The 19,664-nt window shown below is 39.5% G+C and overlaps 1 protein-coding gene across 1 annotated transcript in view; it reads right to left on the reverse strand.

The window, feature by feature from the left end:
• nphp4 (nephronophthisis 4) overlaps window positions 1-19,664 on the reverse strand; it is a 221,150-nt gene that overhangs the window by 100,095 nt on the left and 101,391 nt on the right. The window contains 3 exon segments of the mRNA XM_068305896.1: window positions 5,587-5,639; window positions 11,984-12,122; window positions 12,569-12,787. Of these exon segments, the coding sequence (XP_068161997.1) occupies window positions 5,587-5,639; window positions 11,984-12,122; window positions 12,569-12,787 (411 nt within the window).

A 19,664-nucleotide genomic window follows, 5' to 3' on the forward strand; every position in this document is an offset into this window, starting at 1 on the left:
AGAGAGAGCGAGCGAGCGCGAGAGCGAGCGAGAGAGAGCGAGCGAGAGAGAGAGCGATAGGGAGCGAGCGAGACAGCGAGAGAGAGAGACTGATCCATTAATTCTGCCAACAAGGTCTGGGTCAGGCAGAACATTACTTTGCCTGTAACTCTTTCAGTACCAGACTATAAGGGGTCACCAGAGCACTATAACATGACCCTGAAACACGACCACAACATATATTATTATCAACACTGGGAAACAAACAATAGTGGTCTGCCAAACATGTATAAATAACTCAGGATCTTTATCATTCTGCCTGACAGCAAACAAAGTGTCAAAGATCAATAATTTATGCATGCCAGAGAAAATTTTCGGATCCAGCAATGCTTACAGACAGAGCAGGAGGATACGGCTTATTTACAGAGCCATTTTAAGGAAAGATGTCTTTGATAAATCAGCACTTGGCATTAGACTTGGATTAGATTTACAAAAATCACATTTGATGAGTTTTTTGCTGTATTTTCTTTTTTGGAGCAAAATACTTGTGGTCGGTAGCTACTGGAAATTTATACAGTCTGCCTGGTGTTTGCTGAAAGAAGTGTCCTGTGACTTTCATGTCTTTGTGAAAGCACCTGTTGTTGCTGGACACAGGATGAACAGCTTTCCATCCAGGCTAGAGAATCTAAACTCATAAATCCCTTTCACAAGACTACAGAAAGGATTTAAATGAATAATAATCTACAATTATTTCATTTTTTTCATTTTGCTGTTTAAAGAAATTACTGTGAAACAAGCATCTCAACCTTCTTCAATCTAAGCACATTCATGTCATATAGCCTAAACTGGTGGGGCAACTCATGCTAGAAAACCACTGTAAAAATAAAAACATAGGCAATTTTCCATACTTGATTTTCTGCATTCAATCCCATTCAACTTGCTCAGAGTTGTTTCATTATTATGCATTTCCATTTCATGTGCCACTGTATTGTATATTAATATTCATTTGTGTCACTATGAAAAAAATTACATCCTCTAATCGAGCTCTTTCTCTATCTTAAAGGGACAGTAAAGTTAATTTTAAGTGACACGATATTCACCATTATGAAAAATAGAAGGAAAAATACATTTTATGTGTAGCATCATCCGTTTGGTCAAAAAAGCTTAAAATCTGCGCCGCAGCAGCTTCCGCATTCAGTGGTTACGTGGGCGTCATACGTCACTGGGGCCAAACAGCTTAACAGTCATAAGAAACAGTGCAATTGTAGACGCGATTAACACCAAAAGTATCATGGTTACCTGTGTGGTGAAAGGTTGTTTCAATTTTAAGCTTTTTTTTTTACCAAAAGGATGATGACATAAAACATTTATTTTTTCTTCTATTTGTCATAATGATGAATAACATATGTCACTTAAAGTTAACTTTAAGTGGGTGCTAATTGTTTTATTTAGAAAATACTGTATGTAGTTGAACCCTTAAACCATGGAAATATGATATACCATTAAGTGTCAGTTATTTACGCTGGAAATCTTTTGATGTATTATTAAGAATACTAAAAGGGAAACAGATTCTTTTTTAAGTATGTATATCCATTTTCTTCCGCTTTATCCGCCACAGCGGGTCACAGGGAGCTGGAGCCTATCCCAGCTGGTATAGGGCGTGAGTCATGGGAGACACTCCGGGCACGACGCCAGTGCGCCGCGGAACCACACACAAAGACAGACAACCACGCACACACACACACACACACTCACTCCTACGGGCAATTTGGGACCGGCCAATTAACCTGAAGTGCATGTTTTTGGAGGTGGGAGGAAGCCGGAGAACCTGGGGAGAACCCACGCTGACACGGGGAGAACATGCAAACTCCGCACAGAGCGGGACTGGAACCCTACCAATATGTACAATATTCTAATATACATATTACTCCCTTATGCAATATGAGCTGCCCAGTATGAACACAGTTATATCTTGCTACCCATTGGGAGCTGCCAATTTACAGATTTCCATCGCCTTCACTACGTTATCAAAATTAAGGTTGATTTGCTGAGTTCATGTGGTTCATTCTGGCCTACACAGCTACCTCTGAAACAGAGTTAATCTCTGTTCTCCATTCTGTTGCATAACGTGTGTCTGTGTGTGTGTGTGTGTGTGTGTGTGAGTGTGTGTGTGTGTGTGTGTGTGTGTGTGTGTGTGTAGCCTCATGAGAAAAAACAGCATCCATCACCCCTCCCAGTCTCCTCTTTCATTTCTGCTCACTTTGAGGAATGACAGTAACTCTCTGCAGTTGAGCTCCGCCAGAGTGAACAGACACACAATATACACACACAGAGCAATGCACACTGTTGGTATACATATGTTTGATGTGCTGTATCTTATTAGGAACAGAATATGAGTCACTCATCGCCGCCCACCTTAGTTTCAATGGATGGATGATTATGGTGCATTTGAATTAAGAGAACTGATCAGTATATCAACCGCCTGTGGGAAGCTGCTACACCCATGCTAATGTGACATTTAATCTGATTTGATGCAATTTAGGCATGATTGCTATCATCATTACAGTATTACTTCTACTTTCCCAGATTTCTGTGATGATTTAAATGTTCCATGGCAGACAGAAATATTTTGTTTCCTTTCAAAGACTTTCAACAGATGCACAGGCACACTCTTCTGCTGCATACATATTAATCAACACTTTGATTAATATGAAAAAATTGAAGAAAATATGACTAAGGATCCCTCTACTCTAAAACAAACCAGGCCCACCAAGTCATATTAGTATAATGTGAGCGAGACGTTTTGGAAAACGTCTTTCCAGATAATTGTATTAATATGTAGGCTTGATCTGCAATTTCTGTTGACCAGCCATGCTCAACATGGCTGTGAGTTAGTCAGATGACCTTTGTGTTGATCATTCACCAAGAGGTTTTTTTTCACCGAGTCACCCAGTTAGAAACTCTCTAGGTCAGCAGTTAATTGGAATCCATTTATATTCTTCATTCAGTCATCTTCTTATAGACAAGTCACTTGCAGAAGCCATGTATACCACTTGCAGGTCAAGGGTTTGCTGTAACCTACCACAGCTGGCTACGGGAAGAAGACAGGGTGAACCCCGGACAAGATGCCAGATCATCACAGGGCCACACAAAAGACAAACAACCACACACACTCACACATTCTCATGTTTTGACAAATATTGCTTAAGAACTGGAGAGCAGTTGAAAGCTCAAAGAAATTGTTTCTTAATGTTTCTATATTCCAGAGTAAGACAAAGGAAAAAGGTATATTTCCTCACAAATTTATGAACACATTATCTACTTTTTGTGCGCAGAATGTGCAGCAGGAGCCATTTCTTTCTTTTTCTAATCTGTATAGCAGTTCTGAGCACAAGCAAGCTAATAGTGAATAATAAAACTGATTATTTATAAAATATATATTAAACTAAAAAGAAGACTTTCAAATTCCATCCTACCAAATACAATTTTCATTTTAGCTTACACACAAATATGGAGTGACACATTCGTACATTCACCATATTACCCTAAGGCCAATCAAATAGCTATGAATATATTACTTCTGCTGAACTGTACTAAAAGATCAAATGAGAGTCTCTTCTTATTCCTACTTTTACATACATATACTGTACGTAAATAACAGCTGGACATTGAGGGAGTGAAGGGATGAATTTCTCATTTTTTATTACATATGAATTAAAGTTAGTTAATAAAATGGCAAAATAGCTCTTGAAGGTCTTAAATGTCACAAATCTATTATTGTGTTAAGTTTGTATGAAATGTTTTATATGTGAGGCACATTTCACTTCTGAAAAGTTTCTGATAATTACTACTCACTTCATACTAAAACAAACCTCTTAGCTCATTGTTTGGCTTTCTGGTGTCAGCTTATGTTAAGCTTGTGTGTTCCAGGTCAGAAAACAAAGCTAAATCATTTTCATCTTATTCAGTTGCAGTAGTCAATCATTGAATTTTGGCACTGTTCAATATGTGGAACTTGCGGCAAAACATAGCTTTATGTATTTTACATAGTGTTTTCTGTAATATACCCATTATATGTGTGTCTATAACTAAAAGGTGACTTTACTGCAGTTTATTGGACAGAATGCAGTAAATGTTAGATTGACAATGTTGGAATGTCAGATCCAGTTGACTTGTTTCCCACAAGTTAACTGGACTTGTGGGAAACTCTTGAAGTCAAATATCACTGAAGGCAACCACAAACTCTCTTACCTGAACTGTGTGGAGAAAAAAACCCAAGCTTTCGCCTAATCATCAACCTATGAACATTAAGAACACATACTAAAAGGCATACAGTTGCTCTGTTTATAGTTGTTTATTGATAAACCATTTCTGTTTGAGGAGGATTTAAACTCACCTTTCTATTGGTGTTTACACAGTTTGGGCTCCTGCACAAAACTAATCTTTTGTTTATTTCTAATTCATGAATTGCATTTTATTCATTCTATCCATCTATAAACACTTTCTTTGCAGGCAGTTTGGGTAAACATGACAATGAATCCTGACTTTCTCCAAGTGTCTGCTCCATTTGTGTGTGTGAGTGATGGAGTAAATAGTTTTCCTGATGAGGAGGTGCAGCAAACAGTGTGTAAATGCTTGAATGGTAGCCTGTGCTGCAAATAACTTTGAATGATCAGACCAACTAGAAAGGAACTATATAAAGACTATCTGCACTAATCAATAAAATCAAAATAGGAACAGCACTGTGGCGCAGTTGGTAGCATTGTCGCCTCACAACACGGCGGTTCCGGGTTTGAGTCCCGCTCTGTGCGGAGTTCGCATGCTCTCCCTATGTTTGCGTGGGTTCTCTCCAGGTTCTCCGGCTTCCTCCCACCTCCAAAAACATGCACTTCAGATTGACTGGCTGGTCCCAAATTGCCTGTGTGTGTGTGTGTGTGTGTGTGTGTGTGTGTGTGTGTGTGTGTGTGTGTGTGTGTGTGTGTGTGTGTGTGTGTGTGTGTGTGTGTGTGTGTGTGTGTGTGTGTGTGTGTGTGTGTGTGTGTGTGTCTGTGTGTGTGTGTGTGTGTGTGTGTGTGTGTGTGTGTGTGTGTGTGTGTTTGTGTGCGTGTGTGTGTGTGTGCATGGTTGTCTGTGTGTGTGTGGCTCCGCGGTGCACTGGCGTCGTGCCTGGAGTGTCCCCCGCCTCATGCCCTATGCCAGCTGAGATAGGTTCCAGCTCCACGTGACCCGCTACGGCGGATGGAGCGGTAGAAAATGAAAGAATAAAATCAAAATGGTACACGATTGACAAACAGAAGAAAATCGTAGGAAAATCAGCAAAAAACATTTTTCTCAAGAGTTGATGGACCTGATATTTTAAGCAATTATACACCATGTTAATGTTATCTGTTGGAAATGTAAATAAACCACTGTTTTTTATTTGCTTTTATAAGAATGATTTTATAAGATGATCACATTAATCAATGTTGTATTTTTTTACTTCCTGACAGACCATTTTAAATATTTTTGAAAGAATTGTGAGTATGAAGAGAAGCTAAATGAGAGACAGACATTAAAACAAAATTTTTTATCATATTTGCTCTTTTAGAGTGTGACATGGTGTCTTACCCCAGAGCCTTGAGGAGATCCTGGTGGAGAATCTGATGGAACATGCTTTTGACCTAAAAAGACAAGCAAAAGAAAACTCTTGAAGGTAAAGAAAATAAAAATGGGAATGATACAGCAAAGAGTCAAGTGTGTATCACTTTTATGAGTGTTCTTGTAGGAGTTTTAACTGCAATACTTAGCTATATGCAAACTACAGTTCAATGTTTAATGAGCTAAATTAACAACCTTGGTGTTAGACCATTCATACAAACATTTGATATAATTTTAGCATGTGACCGGAAAATGACAACTAAATGTCATGTTATCAAATCACTGTTCTTGTGGACTGCATCTGCAGTCAGCTGACATCACAATGTATAAATTAACCATCTGCCAGTACTGAAATATTTCCGAGATAAGACCTGTTCTATAAGACTTGGACAACAGAGTCCAAACAAATACCAATAAAAATAAGACCAATAATTGTTATTCCTGTGGTATTTGAAATTTAATTAAAAGGCTTTGTATCTCCTTGCCTTGTCTCCCACTCTTTCTCAACCATTGTACTCAGATTGGCTGTCCTTTTTGGAATTTGCTCGAGTTGCCTGGGGTGTCTCACTGTAGTGCCCATCTGTTCAGAGTACAAATGCACAGAGTGGACACTGTAGAACTGGCTGATTTTGCCACAAATGTGGTCTGGCATCCACCTCTTTGCAGTTATATTGTTCTAAGAGCTTTCCTTTTCCTCATTTTTCTTGTTTTTCTGCCCAGAGCCGGTGGCAAATGTGTTTCACCTCATTAGTGGATGGATGTACTATTGGCTGTTTATTTTTGATCAACGAGAGTCCTCCTTAACGGCTGAGCAAAGCAGCAAAGGTGCAGGAAGTGATACAAGCATGCACAAGATGCTTAGCACTGAGGAGAAAAACATTAAAATGTGCAAATATATGGCACCCAAATTTACTGAGTATCTGTGTCTAAAGCTGCCTCGATCTTACGTATCTTAGCCTATCGTGACTAGAAGACATTGACACTTGATCATATAAGCAAAAGGGAGTAACATCTATTTAAATACTTACCCAAGCTGAAATTAGATCCAACTCAGGACCAGCACAAACCAAGTCATTAAGGCTAATATACCCACCCATGACCAATTAAACACATGAGCGCCTAGACAGGCTCATCCGGAGGGCTGGTTCTGTGATCGGTCAGGAACTGGATTCTGTACAGACTGTCCTAGAGAGGAGGACTATCTCCAGGTTTAGATCGATCCTGGGTAACACCACCCACCCCTTGCACACCACCTTCGCCCAGCAGAGGAGCTCCTTCAGTGGCAGACTGCTGTCACCAAGCACCTCCACTGAAAGACTCAGGACCTCCTTTGTGCCTAACGCCATCAGGGGTCACAACCACTCTCTCAGAAGGAGGGGGGCCGAAACCGCAAGGTCATCAAGGTCGGCTGAGAAGGGATAGACTACGGGGGCCTGGGACACACTGTGGATGCTCTGTGGGATAGTTTGTGGTGTCCTTAGTGTCAGTTTACAGCTCGGTTCATCCACGTTTTCTGATCCTACATCGTCTACATCTAATGCTTCTTTCTTCTTTAATGTTGTGCCAGTCACTGTTATGTGTATTTATTGTATCTCTTGTGAGCAGATGTCACCCTGAATTTCCCTTGGGATTATTAAAGTATATATTTATCTATCTACAATAGAGATGAATACTTACTTCCACATATGCAATTAGTCATTTGTTTTTACCTAGCATACACCATTATTGTATCTTTTTACCTAATGGCAATGCAGACAGTCATACGGTAGTATTCACATATTCAAACCCAGAGCCTTCCTACTAAAGAGGCCACAATGTTTACCATTTCACCAACATGATGTCACTCTTTGGCCTAATTTAAAGCATATAGCATGAAAATATTAAACCACTCACAAGGTCATCAGGGGTGAACACATAAAACTAGGTAAATGTTAAATTTCCACATTTGTACTCATGGCAGCATTTTGGAAGGCATTCAGCAATACCGTATGCGCATTCTATTGGCTGACGGCATCCAGAAGTGCGCTACATCCTGTGAGTTTTCGGACTTCCGTGAGACATAAAAGTGCTTTCAACAGTCGATAAGAGTGTGGGAAAAGGTAATAGATAGAAGGTGGTTTAATATCAGTATGGGGAGGGTTCATAAAAGTTTAAGTTACAGTAAATAATAAGAAATACTTTTGTTACTGTATCGCGGAATTCATTAATTACGTGTGGTTATGGAACACATTAACCGCGAGGAATGACAGCACACTGTATACCTTTCCCTTCAGGGGTCGCCACAGCGAATCAGTTGCCCCCATCTAACTCCGTCTTCTGCATCCTCTCACAACAACTACCTACATGTCCTCCATCACTACATCCATAAACCTCCTCTTTGGTCTTCCTCTAGGCCTCTTGCCTGGCAGTTCAAAACTCTGCATCCTTCTACCCATATATTCACTATCTCTCCTCTGGACATGTCCAAACCATCTCAGTCTGACCTCTGACTTTATCTCCAAAACCTCTAACATGTGCTGTCCCTCTGATGTACTCATTCCTGATCGGTCACTCCCAAAGAGACCCTCAGCATCTTCATCTCTGCTACCTCCAGCTCTGTCTCCTGTCTTTTCCTCAGTGACACTATCTCTAGACCAAACAACAACACTGGTCTCACCACAGTTTTGTACACCTTTCTTTTCATTTCAGCTGAAACTATTACACATCACACCTGATACTTTTCTCCACCCGTTCTATCCTGCCTGTACATGCCTTCTTCACCTCTTTTCCACACTCCATTGCTCTGGGCTGTTGACCTTAAGTATTTAAAATCCTCCACCTTCTTGATCTCTTCTCCCTGTAACCTCACTCTTCCACTTGGGTCCCTGTCATTCACACACATGTACTCTGTCTAACTGCGGCTAGCCTTCATTCCTCTCCTTTCCAGCACCGCTCTAACATACAGTACTTCTCTGCCACTCCAGACTTCCTCATAAAATACCACAGCTTCTCTCTGGGCACCTTGTCATAAGCTTACTCCAGATCTACAAATACACAATGCAGCTCCCTCTGGCCTTCTTTTTACTTCTCTATCAGCATCGTCAAAGCAAATACTGATTCTGTAGTATTCTCTTTTGGCATGAAACCATACTGCTGCTCACAAATGCTCACTTCTGCCCTTAGTCTAGCTTCAACTACTCTTTCCCTTACTTTTATGGCTCATCAGCTTTATTCCTCTGTAGTTGCCACAACTCTGCACTTCTCCCTTGTTTTTTAAAATGGGCACCAGCACACTTCTATCCATTACTCCGGCATCTTCCACTATCTAAGATCCTGTTGAACATCCTAGTCAGAAACTCTACTGCCACCTCTCCTGGACACTTCCATACCCCCACAGTTATATTATCAGGACCGAGTGGCTTTCCACTCTTCATCCTCTTCAATGCCCTCCATTTCATCCTGATTAATCTTTGCTACTTCCTGGTCCACAACAGTCACCTCTTCTAGTCTTTGTTCTCTCTCATTTTCCTCGTTCATTAACTCTTCAAAGTACTCTTTGCATCTTCCCATCACATATCTCTGAAACCTGATGAGATATAATCACAAAACAAAACGCAACATTTTCAGGAAGCCAGAAGCACAAACATGTGTAAGTCAGTGTAAAATATAGATTTCAGGGGTGTCTTGGGATGTTGCAGTTTCTGACTGCCTTGTTTACCTTTGTGACAGCAGGGGAAGTAAAAACACAGGAAAATGTGACATCTCTACAAAAGTGGCACAGAAAGACAGGGCTACGTTGTGTTTTGTTAACAAATTTTATGTGGGAACCACAACTGGAAGTCTTAAAAACCAGCAAATATCAGTTAGCAGCTGACTCATGGAAGAAAATCAATTGAAAATGTCTAAAATTGGCTAGAAAGCATGAGGCCTGGGAGCTCATTACACTCCCAGGAGAGGATAAAATTTAACAGGCAAGGCAAAGGAAGGTAAATTATTTTTTGTCAATGCTATTCTGTTTTTTTTACAAAGTCTCACCCGAAGCATATTTTAAAACTACACTGTGTTTAAGACAAGGGTCTTCATTCTGAACCACACACACACACACACACACACACACACACACACACACACACACACACACACACACACACACACACACACACACACACACACACACACGCACACACACACACACACACATCTTGAGAGAGCACTGCAATGTTATCAATAGTATTTATCAAAAGTCTGCTTTCTGCACCAATCATGTGTGCTCACCTAAATCCATTCTTCCACACCAAGGTAAGATAAGAGCATTATTAGTACAGTAGATCATCAAGTATAAAACCATGTTGCACTTTGGAGAAAAAGCTGTCACTAGGATTCAGTAGGTTTGTTTTTACTGCACTTTTATCAATTCACTGACGGGTCCAGAGCAGCAGTTTTGTTTTAAATGAAGGACTTTCATACTGCAAGCGTTGAGATGCACACAGTCACACATCATTTATCTATGCACAATAAGTGAAATTTAAATCAGAAATTCCAGAAAAGGCCTGTTAAAGAAATTGAGCCGTTGGGTATACACAAATAAACCCTTATGAGATATGAGATGAAAAAGCAGGTTCCTGGTTTGAAGCAGGTAATACTCTTCATTACTGCACTTATAGAAACTGAAAACTGGTATTGATAGGAAAGCGGTCAATATATGATTTTACAAAAACATTTTCAAATGTACACTGACTATTTTCTGTAAGAAAATATCCTTTCCATATAAAAACAGATTATCATTGCTACTGTATCATGGATGCATTAAATTAAGTGGGAAAAGGTATTAAATATTTGATGATTTTCTACATAAAACCAAAAAAACAATCAAGGAGGTTTGAAGACATTTGAAACAAAGCAGCGTTATGACATTAGCTAGATAGGTCATATACAAAACCCTAAAGAATATGGATGTTCAAGTCCTCTTTCATATCAAATAGATGAGATTTCATTCTGACCTTGTTAACTTGATGGATGTCTTACTTGTTGAGAGTGTAAAATAACCAGTGGATGTATTTTTTGTTTTGTTTTTTAAAAAAAGGAAATGTATGTTTTAAATAAAGGAAGCCATCAAGCAGAATGTTAAATGGACAAACAAACATCTTCTGTTCAAAATGTATACACAAATATAGTGACACATTTGTACATTCACCATATTACATGAAGGCCAATCTGAACCTACTATGGATATATTACTTGTACTTCAAATTAAGTACAGAACACTTAAATGTAGGTTGTGTAGCAGGTGAGTCTCAGTCTCAGTTACCTATATATTGTGTTGAAACCTTGTCTGGTACTATGTGGGAATAGTGTTTGATTTAAATGTAATTTATGTTTAATTAGTGCCTATCGAGAGCCAGTAGGAGAATTATTGAATAAAATTGAAAAAAAAACAATAACGTAGAAATCCTGCTTAGCAATGGCCTGATGCCTGACTATGCTAGCTGTAATGCACCTACTTCAAGGAAAAATCATAGTCTATTAAAACGTATATACTATACAGTATATATGCGTGCAACTCCACCAGTGTGCTATAGTGGATTACTAGTAAACCCCTCCGGGGATCATTACAGTTCATTATAATTACAATTAAAAATTAAATTAAAATTAAACTTGGAGCCTGTTTGCTATTGGTTTTTTTTTAGGTTTGGCCATTATTCTTACTGCTAGTACCATAAAAGTAAGAGCAAGGAGAGGTGAACCGCTTGTTGTGAAGATCAATTACAGTTTCCTGATTAAATTCAGATTCTGAATGATTTTGACACACAAAATACAAAAGACGAATTTTGGCAGGAATAAAAGTTGTTCAGTAAGAATTCATGGAAGAATGTGCTGTTGTCCATGGTCTGACCAAAGTTACCCGCCAAAAGGAGCCACAAACATTGGGGTGCAAAATTAGGCTTGTTCAAGAACAAGAGACCTTAATGCTCAGGCAAAGTCTTCTCCCAGTACCACAAATTTATTGCTGAAGTCCCTTCAGACCACGATCATGAAGCACGTTAATCTTTAAGAGAGCAGGTGGCGCAATTGAGATAACATTGCTGAGGTGGGGGCTTTATTACATGCAGAGCAAGGCTAATTTGATGCTTGTTGCTTACAACTTTGATTACACCTGGGTGTTTCTGCAAACTTGAGGTGCACCCACAGAACAACACAGAAACAACAACAGAAACACACCACACATTTTGGGGACTAGTAAACAAACTGCTCTACTGAAGGCAGAATGAAGCTTCTTTTAATGTAGTGAACAGGAGAGAAACTCTAACCTTCATAGTACCGAACTCCTTCTCCATTCCAAGTAATGATGACTTGCTTAAAAAGCCATTATGATTTAAATTGTATTTACCCCGTGAAAGTGATAAAAGTGATCTTCTCTGACTTGTTAAATTCTCCTGTTCCCTCCTCAAAGATGTCTTAGGACTGGAAGCCTTTCTCTCCAGGCTGGACACCAATCTAAAGGTTATTGTATCTTTTGCCTCTGACACCTGTGAAGAGAAAGTTTCATACATTTCAGTCATAGTCACATCAGTTTGAGAATGACTAGTCAAGATTCTGCACAAAAGGACACACATGAACTAAAGAGATAAGAGAGCGAGATATGTGGCCGTGATGTGTAGTGATTTTGGCATAGCGGATTCTCTGGAAAGGCTTGACCTCAAGTAAAAATGTGTTTTTGAAAATGGTGCACAGCATATTTTTTAAGGAAAGTGGAATATGACCTTCCACAGGTACACTGTTGAGGCTTACTATTAAAGAGATCTAAAAAGTATCCCAATATACAGCATCTTGCCAAAAACAATCTAAATAATGTGATAGCTTTTCACGTCTGAGAGAAACAACTGAGATTGATGAAGGGTGCTGGGATCAATACCTTTCAAAGCAGTATTTACATTTTGTCACTTGGACAGAGATGGTCCTTTCTACTACTTACTTGAGCTGTGTCTGAAGCCAAGGGTGGCCCAGGGAGCTGACTTTCGGCTGATGGCTGAGTGCTATAGACCATAACTCCCAGAGGGTTTGGCTTTGCACCTCCTTGCAAAAAAAGCTGTACCTCTTCCCGTTTCCAGTCAGCAGGCTCCTGGAAGGGGAACCAAATTCCCCAGCGAATACACTGCATGAAAGATGCTCGGGATGTGGAGGTGGCAGACAGCTGTATGATGGGAAAAGGTAACTCATTAGAGGGCATTCAGACGGCATTCACATGTTCAGTATTATGTTAATATATGGATACAATCTTTTATGAGTCCAAAGAGAATACTGTTTCTTTGAAGTACTGTAAATGCCTTGTTTGCCACTATTTGAACAGCTTCCCGGGCACTTTCTCTGATTGGGGACATTGTATAAGCAATTCATTTTTCTTGTGTTTGCCTGAGCAAGTATGGATTTAGGAGAATACTTGCTTTTATGTCTGTCTTATATAAACAACAAATTTAAAATCACTAATAAATCAAGACAATTCAGCAATAATATTGCCACTACAGGAATACATAAAACATAATAAAACCATTTTATCTGCACATTATGACCCTTTTTTTTTTTAATTTTGGATTTTTAGAATTATGTTTATTCATGAAGACCAAATTACAAGATAATCACGTTGACACAATATTTTTATGGACAACTAGCCGTTCTCTACAATCGTCTTTTATACCTTTGTCTAAACAGGAACTCACATTTCAAAAAGCAAACCATATAAAATGTAGGAACATAAGCAAAAAATATGCATTGGATCAACCACTGACTCAACAAAAATTCTTCATTCAACACAGAACATAAAACACCTTTGACACACCATAGGTTTGTAAGTGTCTAAATTATTCATAGCTCTGAAATAGTTAAAAATCAATTATTATCCTTGCTTGACACATTCTTATAATGGCTTCTGCACTGCAGCCAGACAAACCTTAAACCTTTTTCTTCCTGCTCAGATAAATTGCCATCTTTGCTTGGCCCAAATGAAAATTTAGAAGATGCCAATCCTTTTTGTGATTCTTCCTACATTATGACGCAACAGATTGTTGAATAGGTCTCTGGAATACGTAAAGACTTTCAGAATGTCTCATTATAATAAATTAATAATTAACACATTATGTAGCAGGCCATTAGAAATGTATAATGCAACAAACTCAAAATAGTAAATTAATAAAACTTTCAATCTTAAATTTTGGTGTTACTCTAGTCATTCATACTCCATTTTACAACGACCCCACAAATGGAAGCCTCATTTCAATTGGTAAAAGTTACAATTCCTCCACATACAGCAGTAGGGTCCTCTAGGTTGCAGGAAGTGAATCTTTTTTTAGTGAATTTTCAAACCTAAAGTATGGATAGTTTAAAATATTAAAATTAATGCATCGAGTTAAAAATAATTTTAAGAAAAATCCAGTTCAAGATTGACATGCCCACTGCATGTCAGCGACAATAACAGTACAGCCGACCACTGCGTCAGACTTAAGAATCGTATTAACAGAATTGTATACACATTAAAGTTGGAATAGTTCAGTTCTCTACTGATTGGAAGTTTGGCGCTTTGATCCTTGGTCCCTATTACTGAAATGAAAATGTAAATGATCAAATGCAGTATAGCACAAAACTAACTTCTGAATAATTTAAAGGAAAGATACTAATAGATGGTAGCTAAAAATATTTGAAACTATTGTACACCACCATGGTCATACATGATGGGTCAAAATAGTATCGATCACACATGGAGTTTCAGAGCAGCTTTGTTGTGTTTGAATGTGATTTACAATCACTGCCATTGCACCTTTACTCCATGCAGCCATCCAAGGAAAAGTAATCATGCACAGGGGACTCAGGTTTTGCAGAATCGATTAATAAGCTAGTCAGCCTTCGACTACTGTAATCAATCATAGCTAGGACATTGCGGAATACAAAGAGCCTGCTAGTCTAAATGACTAAATTACATGTAACATATAGTGATTCACAATTCCCACTGTTCCAGACTACATTATTTACTTGTAATGCCATAATCCTGTACTATAGGTCGCCATTCATGTATCATTGCTATTGTAAATGTCAAGCAGAGTCTATTAGGGGGTATTATGCAAATCACGAGCTGTCTAGTAGTTTTTGAGGAGAATGAAAGAGTAAATAAATCCTTAAAGTGCTATTAAACCATGACATCTGTCATTCAACTGCTGTGCACAATAACAGTAAAATTTGATCAAAAAATGCTTAACTATTCTTAAAAGCTCTTCATACAACCATGAGCATTTATTTTCAGTCTCTATATTTGGGTATACTGCTACAGTGTTGAGATGCATGGCATCACTGTCTTTCAGAGCATCCTTAGATGGGTCACACTATTGTTTTCAGAAAAAAACTTTCTGCATTTAAAGTTATATTTGTTGACCCTACCATCCACTACATTTTGGTCCTTAAGATGTTTTGCAGCTTTCAAAAAAGTTGAAGTTCTTAAAATTTAATTCTAATGGATTAAAGTCATTACATAGTCATCATGGGCCCCATTGTCAACAAAAACATGGGTCATTTAAGCTTTTATACAACAATTTATACAAAACCATTGCTGCCTTTTTATTTGGATGAGGATAAGATTGTGCATCATGCAAATTAATACTTATATTTACAAACTGTAGCTTACAAACTAAATATAAGTCTGAAGTCAAAGGTTCAGAAAAACTAATTGAGTTGACATTTTGCATGCCAAGAGAGCGAAGTTGCAAAAACTACAAATGTTTTCACTCCAAGATGAATTCAACAAATGAAAACCTGCATACATTTTTAACTTGGCCAGAAATTCTTGCTTAATTTGTGCCACATCTTTAAAAATTAAATACAGAACTGCCTTCCAGACAGACTACTGATTTTGTATGCATCTGGAAAAAGGAGTGTCTGGTTCTTTGTTTCGTAGCTCTATATACAGCAGCCATGAAACAGATAGCAATATATCACTTCTTGAGGTACTGACTGTTCTTCCAGCACACGGGGCTTAAATTAATATTGTCCTTAACATAAAAAAATCAAACAAGCCTATTTTCAAAGTAGTGATGTTCTGTTAGTGATTTAATTCGAGAAGGACCATTTATGGCATAGGGAGGAGTCAGTCAAAATCACAAGGCAATTAATATATTGTTTGTGTTCGGGAAAGAATTAAACATTTTAACATGACTCAAAACACTTCTCAAATTATTCAATGAGTGTATTCAGTGGCAGACATGATAGAAAAGCCAGGTGAGCTCAGAGACAATGGCACAAAGGAAAAACAAGGCAGTCAGAGAATGCAACAAGGTTGTGATCTGATGTTCATCCCCTTGCCTCCCTGAATATAAGGCCTTTTGTGTTGTTTTTCTATCTTACCCAGTTCTTGACATATGTGCAAAGAAATCTAGAAAAGTTATAATTTGATCTTGACCTAGTTTTCTCAAGGTCAAAGTCATCATCTCATTTTCATCCCTTTTGCCGCTTGAGTAATGTGCTTTTTGTTTCATCTACCTGCAACAGTTGTGAAGATATTTGGTGGACGGACTGACGTACAAAAACACAATGACAATTACATCACCGCTTCGTGGGATGTAATAAACAGCCTCTTCAACGAGAAACCTGCAGAATGGGAGACAGTTCTTATCTGTCCCACACTCAGTACTCATCACACACAAAGAGAGGAAAGAGAAATACAATATGTTCAAAATTGCACTGATGAAACAAGAAGGAAAATAGAAGGAAAGTGAAAGAAAAACCTGAGCCAAAACCTCTGACACTTGAACATCCTTGCCTTTGAAACGTGTTTCAAAGGCATGAATGTCATTGCAGTGGTTTTGAAATGCTTTGAAATGAGGTGATCTACATATGAACTGCATGCAGCGCTGACAGCTTGGGCTGGCAAACAATATGATTTATGGAATCTCAAAGAGGTTCTTTAGTTGTGGTTTGAGTAAACAAGGACAATAGTTTCATTTAAAACAGGGCAGAAAATTCACACTATGCTTGTAATCCTTGTACACAAAACATCTACAATGTTTTGAAGAATGAAAAGGCTTAACTGAAATAGGCAGTTCCGTGATCAAATGACAGGAGAAAGAAACCACAACTTGTGTGTGGAGGCATTTTTTGGTACTGAGCAGGAGGTGGTTAGATGTGTGACTTTGCTGTGGGCCTCTAGGGAGAGGAAATTTACCAATAGGGTCAGGCCCTTTTACTCACTCTGAGCACTACAAAGTAAGCCCAAATCTATTGCATAGCCATCCATCCATCCATCTTCAAATGCTTATATGGGGCCTGGGTCACCAGGGCAACATCTCTTCCAGCTCTTCAGGAGGAATCCCGAGGCGTACCTAGGCCAACCGAGATATGTATTCCCTCCAGCTTGTCCTAGGTCTTCTCCGAGGTAGGAATGCCCAGAACTGCATTACATTATATTTCAGTAGATATAAACTTAAACTTTTTTACACACTGAGGCACAGAAAACATTAAGAATGAGGGGGTTATATGATAAAACTTTTTGTTGTGGTCATTGTCTTCTATAAGACATAATTATTTGTACAAATTCCCCCCAAAGTGTTAGTCTAATGTTGATTTGAGAATTATAGGTTGTATGTAAAATAAGTCATTAGCCTTTGTTTTGAAACCAAACAGGGCCAAACAGGAGAGGGGTGTTCCCGCGAAGCGCGAATCAAGGCTTGCTTCATCGATGGGAGGAGCTGTAAATGATGACTTCTGAAGCATCGCCGGCAGCGAGGCTTCGGGCGTGTCTTACGTATCGACGCTCCCATCACAGGAACACCCCGCTACACGGCCGATACCACGTGACTGATTCGGCAAGCGACACGCGCTCCAACACCGATATAAAGCGATCACACTCCATTCAGAATGTGGTTGTTCGGTGGAGAGTTGTGGTTAGATAGTGTGGCGAGAGTTAGGAAATTAGATGACGTTAGATATATTCTGGAGCGAGGTATAGATAGTGTGGAGAGAGTCAATTTAGGAGATTCAGGAAATGGAACCTGCCACATTGGAGAAAATGTTGTTTCTAAATACAAACCAATGATGTCACCAAGCATAATCACTGGCTATACCTCAATGTTACATAAGCACAATCATTGTCCCAACCCCAACCAGCCTCCCCTCACTGTATTCAATAATTTTTCACTTAATTTGCATTCCATTGCCTATGGTACGAGTTACGATACCGTGAACTTCGGTCCCAAAGACGACGATAACTTGCATCTTGGGCTAACCAGATTTCTTTCTCATGTTTGCTTCTTTCTTTTACATTTCTTTGATATGTTTCATTACTATACAATTTGATATATAAATGACATAACATGTTGAATTACCAGAACAGGTAATTTCCTAGCGTCTTGGAACGGATTAAGACCATTTACATAATTTGAAATGGGAAAATTGTATTTGGAATTCGAACAAATCGCTATTCGAACAGCCTCCTGGAACAAATTGTTGTCGGAAACCGAGGTTTGCCTGTATTATATACTATATATATATATATATATATATATATATATATATATATATATATATATATATATATATATATATATATATATAACAATACCCTCCATGGAAGAGACGGTTAGAGGCCAAGATAAAGGCGACACGGAGAGAAGTCAGCCAGCTAGCCGAGCTACAGAAGGGGAACGTGGTGAATAAAGGGGCACCCAGGAAATACAGCAAGCTCTCCATACCTGAAGCACTCGAAACTGCCAAACAGAGACTAACAGCTCTGGCTACCCGACTGAAGCGATACACCAAGGAGATTGAGGCCAGGAGAATAAACAAGACCTTCTCCACTCAACCAGCAAAGGTGTACTCTCAGTGGCAGGGAAATAGCATCCGGCCAGACCCACCAAGAGCTGAGGTGGAGAAATACAGGAAGGGCATATGGGAAAGAGTAGCATCACACAACACCGATGCCCAGTGGCTAGTGGACCTAAGGACTGACCACAGCTGCCTCCCAGAACAAGAACCAGTAACCATCTCAATGGCAGACATCCAAGAAAGAGTGTCAAAGATGAAGAGTTGGTCAGCACCGGGCCCCGATATGATCCATACATACTGGCTAAAGAAGCTGACAGCACTCCACGAGCGTCTAGCAGCACAGATGGACCAGCTGCTAAGGGATGGGTTGCACCCAGAATGGTTGACTGAAGGCAGGACAGTCCTGATCATGAAAGACCCACAGAAGGAATCTACCCCATCCAACTACCGGCCAATAACCTGTCTCAGTACAACATGGAAGCTCCTGTCAGGCATCATGGCAGCTAAGATGAGTAGGCACATGGATCAATACATGAGTGGGACACAGAAAGGAGTTGGTAGTAACACCAGGGGAGCCAAGCACCAGCTACTGGTGGACAGAGCAGTACACAGAGACTGTAAGAATAGGCAGACCAACTTGTGCACCGCCTGGATTGACTACCAGAAAGCCTACGACTCAATGCCACACACGTGGATACTGGAATGTCTGGAACTGTATAAGATCAACAGGACACTAAGAGCCTTCATCAAGAACTCAATGGGGAAGTGGAAGACAACCCTGGAGACTAACTCCAAGCCAATTGCCCAAGTTAACATCAAGTGCGGCATATACCAAGGGGATGCACTATCACCACTGCTGTTCTGCATAGGCCTGAACCCCCTCAGTCACATCATCACAAAGAGTGGCTACGGATACCAATTCCGAAGCGGGACAACAATCAGCCATCTCCTCTACATGTATGACATCAAGCTGTATGCCAGGAATGAGCGAGAAATTGACTCACTGATCCACACCACCAGGATCTACAGCGACGACATAGGGATGTCATTCGGATTAGACAAATGTGGCCGGATGGTATCAAGAAGAGGCAAGATGATCAGAACTGAAGGGGTTGACCTACCAGGGGGCAGGATAGAAGACATCAAGGACAGCTACAAATACCTTGGAATCCCACAGGCTAATGGCAACCATGAGGAGGCCGCAAGGAAGTCATCCACAGCCAAATACCTCCAGAGAGTAAGGCAAGTCCTGAGAAGTCAGCTGAATGGCA

The sequence above is a fragment of the Antennarius striatus genome, chromosome 2 (genome assembly GCF_040054535.1).
Source record: "Antennarius striatus isolate MH-2024 chromosome 2, ASM4005453v1, whole genome shotgun sequence".
In the NCBI taxonomy this organism is placed as follows: domain Eukaryota; kingdom Metazoa; phylum Chordata; class Actinopteri; order Lophiiformes; family Antennariidae; genus Antennarius; species Antennarius striatus.